The sequence below is a fragment of the Drosophila kikkawai genome, chromosome 3L (assembly GCF_030179895.1).
Source record: "Drosophila kikkawai strain 14028-0561.14 chromosome 3L, DkikHiC1v2, whole genome shotgun sequence".
NCBI lineage: Eukaryota > Metazoa > Arthropoda > Insecta > Diptera > Drosophilidae > Drosophila > Drosophila kikkawai.
In genome coordinates this window covers 24,750,662-24,758,086 of record NC_091730.1, presented here as the reverse complement: position 1 = coordinate 24,758,086, position 7,425 = coordinate 24,750,662, and the positions used below count along the sequence as shown (strand labels likewise).

The following is a 7,425-nucleotide window of genomic DNA, read 5'->3' as shown; positions in this document are numbered from 1 at the left end:
GACAAATTGTCACGTTTCCCTCACCACACTGGATGGCCAATATCGTGAAAATTGTTTTTTACCAAACGTTGGGGGTTCCACTAGCAGACCATCTCTTTGACAGCTTCGGGGATTGTAATTACAAATTTGTGTTCCAACCACTCGGCACGCATCGCACTCAAGTCAATTTCGGGGTGGTCCGTGGTTAAGCGACCGTGTAATACACAATTCTCAACGGCTTCGCTTGGCCCCGCCACTTGCGGTAATAAAAACGTTTTAATAACGCTTCCCACTTGCAGTTGGATTAATACATCAAGATAAAATAGGTAAATTTTTGCAATTTCAGCACTCAAAATAAACAAAAAATAAGCAACACTCGACTCGCCTGGTAATGCTAATATATGATTAAAACTATTACTCCTCGCTGATTATTATCTTATTTACAATTATAATTAGTTAATATTATATATTATATTATATATATATTATAAAGTTAATATTAAAAAAAGAACATGAAAGAAAGCTAACTTCCTCAACCAATCCTAAAAAATGCAGAGTTGAAGTATTTAATAAAATGATTAAAAACACAAAGTAATGCCTACTTACATATATTACATTCACCTTTACATATTATATTAACCATTTTACTATTAACATTTTCAGATTTTCCTCTACGGCACCTATTCGATTTGCAAAAAATTAAAGCCGACGTTGTAAGATAATAAAATATTGCCATATCTCTGAGTAGATAAAACTATGTTGGACAACAGGAAAGTTATAAGTTTTTCGCAAAGGCAATGAGTTCGCCTGGCTTCCTCCTGGAGGCATCTTCTAGCGATGCCAGAATTGGAGAGCAAACATTTGCAAATGAGATGCTCCAAGGTTTCGGTTGCCTCGGATTCATCACATTTTCGGCATTGAACATCACATAGGGACAAAATAATTTTTGAGAAAGTTATCTATGTTGTTATATCTACATATATAAATCCCTAATTATATAAGACATAATTATATAAGGAAAAGGAAGGTAACTTCGGCACGCAAAGTTTGCAATTGGATCATTGAGAAATTCTCAAGTCTCAATAAGAATCAATCCATTCTGAAGCTTGTATTTTCCTTTCGATAGTATTTTGCGTAGTGAAAATTGTGTGGTTTGTTGAGTTTTCATTTTCATAATATTGGCAAAAAACATGCGGTCGCAAACGTACGAAATATGGAAGTCGTCTTTGGCTTAATCTAGTAAAATGAAAAAATCTGCGAGTTGGGACGGAATTTTCTGAAGTAATAACATTATTTTTAATTGAGTTCTTTCCCAAGGATATATTTCCATGTCCTTTTTTTTAATAGAATTAGATATCGGTCGCGAACGTACGGGTCACGAAAGTACGATCCAACATAGAAAAATAAAAACATATTTTTTGAATTAAGGAAATCATAAAAATTTAGTGGGAAAAAAAGAAACATTCTTTATTTGTTTAATTTTTTTTTTTAATACTTCTTTTTTATGAATAAATGCATATTTCCTTTATCATTTTCACTTAAGTCACTTGTTGTATGTTGTATGCTTGTTAAAGAAGAAAAAAAATATTCTTTATAAAATAGTAACACCAAAAAGACAAGAAGTTTTATCCACCTGCTATCATATGTTTTCCTAAAAAAATAATTAAACATAAAAATGCTTTTAAAAGTAACTAAAAATGAAAAAAATGACATTTTTTTCAGTTATCAGCCAAATTTTTCCGGAAAACAACTGAGTTAAGCTAAGGATCCATTATTATGAAAATTTTTACATTTATTCATGAAAATACACAAAAACAAGCCATGATTACGAAGATTTATTTTTCGGGCCTGGTTTACCATTTGGCGGATATGCCCATATAATAATTTGCATTTGATCAAATTAAAACAACACAAATATTTGATCGTATAAAATAACTATAATTTAGATTTGAAGTATGATAATAATAAAAAAAAATTATAAACATAAATGCTGAAAAAAAAACAAAGTAATATACATGTACGTATTATATTAAGTGTTTGACAATTACACTTTTACTTTAGCAGCTTTACATTTTTGTCTACATCTACCGATCGTTTCTATGACAGCTACATATATGATATAGTTGCCCGATTTTCCTAAAATTATAATCCTGATTCTGAAATAATAAAAAAGCTGATAATATATCAGAGTAGATGAAAATACTTTGAAAAACAACGAAGTTACAATTTGTTTTCTCTATAAACAGAGAAGTAAGAATTTTTTTCTAACAATTTTCCGATCTTTTCTTTGACAGCTACATATATGATATAGTCGTCTTATCTAGCCCGTGCCGAAATATATAGTAGTGCGAATAGTCAGACTATCTGCAAAGTTTTTTTCAGATAGCTTCAAAACTAAGGGACTAGTTTGCGTAGAAACGGATAGTCGGAAGGACAGACGGACATGGCTAGATCAACTCGGCTGTTGAATATATATTTAGAAACCGTCTCCTTCTCTGCGTTGCAAACTTCAGACTAAAATTATAATACCCTGGAGTGGTAAAATTATTTTATTTAATTATGTATTTATTTTAATAAATTATTGCATTAAAATCTTTCATCACGTTTTCCTGAATTCTGTGCTTGAACTGGTTTTCTGAAAAGGAAATTCTGTTTTATAATTTTTAAAATTATCTTTAAAACGAAAAATGGCCTATATCGATCTTAGCACCAATTGTTAACCAAGTGTTATAGGTTTTAAATTTTGTAAATCTAAAGTAACATCTTGGAACATTTTATTTTCCATTTTGAAAAGGTATTGCCAATATCCTTGAACACCGAGTTGAAGCTTGTTTATCTGGATATGAAATGATATAAAGTTGCAGCATCGGGTCGAAGTGGTATCAAGCTCCCAAGACATAACCTTATTCTTTCTGTACTATTGGTATGATTAAGAACAAATGTCTTTAGGAATATTGTGCCAAAGTTTTACATTAATTATAGAAAAATGTACTAAGTGGAACAGAGGTCGTTTGGTGTTCGTTCAATGCATGAATATCACAAAATTTAAAGCGCTCTCCTGAAAAGTGTCATTTTTAAAGTCGGTGATAACTCAAAATCTACTAAACCAACTGGGTTGAAATTTGGAACATAACTTCTTTTAATAATTGTACAGGTACTTTGTGGAATTTTTATACCCTTGCAGGGTATTATAATTTCAGTCAGAAGTTTGCAACGCAGTGAAGGAGACGTTTCCGACCCTATAAAGTATATACATATATTCTCGATCAGCATCAATAGCCGAGTCGATCTAGCCATTTCCGTCTGTCCGTCTGTCCATCTGTCCGTCTGTCCGTCTGTCTGTTTCTACGCAAACTAGTCCCTCAGTTTTAAAGCTATCTGAATGAAACTTTGCATATAGTCTTCTATATACTCTCACTGCTATATATGTCGGAACGGGCCGGATCGGACGACTATATCATATAGCTGCCATACAAATGTTCGATAAGTTTTTTTTTCGTTGTTTTTCAACGTATTTTAATATACTTTGACAAATGAGCTTCTGGTATGATTTCAAAATTTTAGTATAAATTTTTATGAAAATCGGACGACTATATCTTATAGCTGCCATAGGAACGATAGGGAAAGTAATAGAATAATAGGAAGCTAACTTCGACACGCCGTATACCCTTGCAGATTGGTTTTGATGTTTATATTATAGATTTAAATGCTGTAAACACTCACAAAACAGAGTTTCATTTCATTTTACCTATTCTTATTATGTTTACAGTTTGACAGTTACAGTTTTACATTCCCAGCTTTACATATTCTATATATTTACCGATCGCTTCTATGGCAGCTATATGATATAGTTGTCCGATTTTTATGAAATTTATACCAAAATTCTAGAAATAAGCTTATATCCCGGAGTAGATGAAAATACGTTGAAAAACAACGAAGGAATAATTTTTTTCCTATTAATTTCCCAAACGTTCCTATGGCAGCTATAAGATATAGTCGTCCGATTTTCATGAAATTATGAAATAATATAAAATGGCTTTATCTAAAAAATTGTGCAAAAATGTTGAAAAACAGCCAAGTTATAATTTTTTTTCTAAAAATTTTTCAAACATTTGTATGGCAGCTATATGATATAGTCGTCCGATCCGGCATATATAGCAGTGAGAGTATATAGAAGATTATCTGCAAAGTTTCATTCAGATAGCTTTAAAACTGAGGGACTAGTTTGCATAGAAACGGACAGACAGACGGACGGACAGACGGACAGACGGACAGACGGACATGGCTAGATCGACTCGGCTGTTGATGCTGATCAAGAATATATATACTTTATAGGGTCGGAAACGTCTCCTTCACTGCGTTGCAAATTTCTGACTGAAATTATAATACCCTGCAAGGGTATAAAAATTATAACTTCGTTGTTTTTCAACGTATTTTCATCTACTCTGAGATATGAGCTTTACTTATTTCTATAGAATTTTGGTATAAATTTTATGAAAATCGGACAACTTCTATGGCAGCTATATGATAGCTGCCATAGAAGCGATCCATAGATGTAGAGAAAATGTAAAGCTGGGAATGTATAACTGTAACTGTCAAACTGTAAACATAATAAGTATAGGCAAAATGTTATCAAACTCTGTTTAGTGTTTAGTGTTAGTGTTTTCGGCATTATAATATATAATTTAAATATGAAAACCAATCTGCAAGGGTATACAAACTTCGGCGTGCCGAAGTTAGCTTCCTTTCTTGTTTTTGTTAATTTTAAATTGTATTATAATGTTTATTTAACAAAGTTACAAATATATATTTGAGCATAACCTGCTGAGTAAATCTTGAGATCGAGTACATCAATTTTAAGAAAGTAAGAATCTAATATATATGTATGTATTTCATATTCATTATATGCCCTTGGGTTCGATTTTTACAATTAAAATGTTTGTTTAATCATTAAACAATAAAGTTGAGGTTCATGCTGACCTATGCAGAGCACCGATATGAAGGCAGTACTATATTGTATTTTCTTGTGCGTTTTCCCACATGTTAAAATTATGTTATGACGGGTTATATAAGTAAGTTTACAAGAAATAAACTACTTTAATTAATGTAAAAGAAACTGTTGAGTACCAGGTATCTATTAGATACTATCTAACAACCAAACACATTCTTCTCTTTTGCAACTTGTTCTAACTCCGCCGATCAATAAAATTTTACACAAAATGTATGCCTTCCCTTTTCCCTTGTTTAAACTTTAGTCAGTCAGTCGCAATAATGGGTTATATAAACTTTGTTCATGGATAAACTTAAAGCGAGCCAAAGAATTATTATTTTGTTAAGTTTTTTATAAAACAGATAATAAAAACACATATTTTGTATTGTTCTCTTTATATTATTGTTATGACATTATGAATGAAGAATTGCCTAGGAATTTAATTTAGGAAATTAAATATTAGGAAAAAACAAAAGGATACATGTACTCATTGGCATGGCTATTTTGCACCGTCCTGGTTTGTGGCTCCCGAAACCAGGACCAACAGCACCACCGGAACGATGTACATCCACTAAAAGCATAAGGTGATTATTGTTGTAACTTGTTGTAAAATCCATACTTACATATTTGGCAAAGAATCCTCGGTTGTCGCGAACTTCTCCTCGCTCTCTAGCCTCTCGCTCGCGCTCAACTTTCTGAATAAAGCCCGCCGTATCTGGCACTGGAGCCAACTCCGCGTGGCGGATCAGGACGTCTGTGCTGAACTGCGATTCCGCTAGCTTGTCTAAATCCTCCTGGGTGCACTCAGCGTTGCCTGGGGCTGCGTCCTCTGAGACAGTTATCCCGGTGACGAATCCAGAGGGATCGAGCGAGATCCAAAGCACGTCGTTCAATTGTGCTTGCAGCAACCTACACGCCTTGTTGGATGTAAGGAACTGCGCCTTGGCACCGTTTGAGTACACTACCGTGGCCTTCAGACGGTAGAATTCATTTTGCCTGGCGAGGGTCTAAAATCAAGCAAAAAAAAAACATGAATTTAAGCGTTGAAGTTAACCTTTGTCCAGCGTTGCAGGAAAACGTGAAGGCGCCGGCAATTCGGTGATCCATCGTACACTCGCCGGCTTATAAACCCTATTCACCTTAAGAATGTCCAGCTCAACCTCGGTTAAAGCCGGCTGGGCCACATTTGCCAATCCAGAGTTTAGGCTTGGAATAGTCACATTTCCACGGAAGGAGAAGCCATCGGAAGCAAGCGAGTGCTTCAGCTCCACCGTAATCCAACTGTCATGTTCCAAGAATGCCTGTGAAGCAAATATATCACATGGCCTTTACGGAAACTTTCGATTTACAACTTACCCAGCTGCCAGCCACAGCACTAAACAAGGCCAATAGCACCAATTCCATTTTTAAGTTCATTTTCATCGAGAAATTATGAATTTTAATTTGTCAATTTTATGAGGAGCAAAGCAGTGTGACCGCGTTCCGACCTTTAAATAATACCACAAGCAAAAAAATACTAACAAATCGTAATATACCAGCTGTGCCGACCTTTTCTATAGTGAATTCAGTAGCTAGTAGCTACCAGGTAAACGACTGAAAATATCGGATGCTGGAAATCTGCAACAACATTTAATATATTAATTTTTTAAGCAATTAGTATAAAATATTATGGGAATTTGCTGAATTTCCTGATTACTGCAAATATCGGAGATGAATTTCCTGTCATATTTTCAACCAAAACCTATTCACAAGACATGGATTTACCATTTGTGATCTTTTATGTAATTTTAAATTAATTAATGGACTTTGAAGACATACTGGCTTTTCAGTCACTTTGCCGATATATTTAAATAAATACATACATTCTGTAAAAATAACTATCTGCAAAGCGTCATTTAAGTTGATATAAACTAAGCATAAGACACACGTACTAAAGGACATGGCTAAATCAAGACGGCTGTTGATACTGCTTACCGAAATTGTCTCCTTTAGGGCGTTATAAATTTTGCAAAGGTATAAAATACCAAATTTTGGGAATCGGTCTTAAGTATTGCAGCCTGTTAAGTCTAGATCCAAGATCAATTCAGTTCCAACGGACCCTGATTAAGAACATTTTAATATTATTAGCTTGCATCACCAGAGAAGTTGATCTAGCCATATCCATCGTAGTATTTATATCTGTTTACTTTGATTTAAGTATAATTTTAGATCGATGTATAATTAACCGTAAGAATTATATTAAAAGATCACTCCGACACTTTTATTTAGCATTTACAATTGGCACACCATTATTGCAACCAGTGGTTTTTACTCTCATTATGTTGGGACTTAGTAGGCCAGTAGAAGATTTAAAAATATGGCAATGTAGCAATAACTGCTGATCTAAAAAATCCCAACCATAATGAGGGCACACACAGAACCAGCTTATATTTAAGTTAATCAAAAACTGACAAACT

At 33.7% G+C, this 7,425-nt stretch overlaps 1 protein-coding gene and 1 long non-coding RNA gene across 2 annotated transcripts; one reads left to right on the top strand and one right to left on the bottom strand.

The window, feature by feature from the left end:
• Positions 1–269: 269 nt before the first annotated feature.
• Positions 270–1,016, top strand: LOC138928636 (uncharacterized). Its single transcript, XR_011445033.1, has 2 exons — positions 270–305; positions 643–1,016. It is a non-coding gene; the product is annotated as an uncharacterized lncRNA (long non-coding RNA).
• Positions 1,017–5,347: 4,331 nt separating this feature from the next.
• Positions 5,348–6,481, bottom strand: EMC10 (ER membrane protein complex subunit 10). The gene is made up of 4 exons (XM_017178948.3): positions 6,326–6,481; positions 6,109–6,270; positions 5,593–5,976; positions 5,348–5,540 (listed from the first exon to the last, which is right to left on the bottom strand). The coding sequence occupies exons 1-4, from the start codon at positions 6,389–6,391 to the stop codon at positions 5,469–5,471; spliced, it is 684 nt and encodes a 227-aa protein (XP_017034437.1). The 5' UTR covers positions 6,392–6,481; the 3' UTR covers positions 5,348–5,468.
• Between the last annotated feature and the right edge of the window lie 944 nt (positions 6,482–7,425).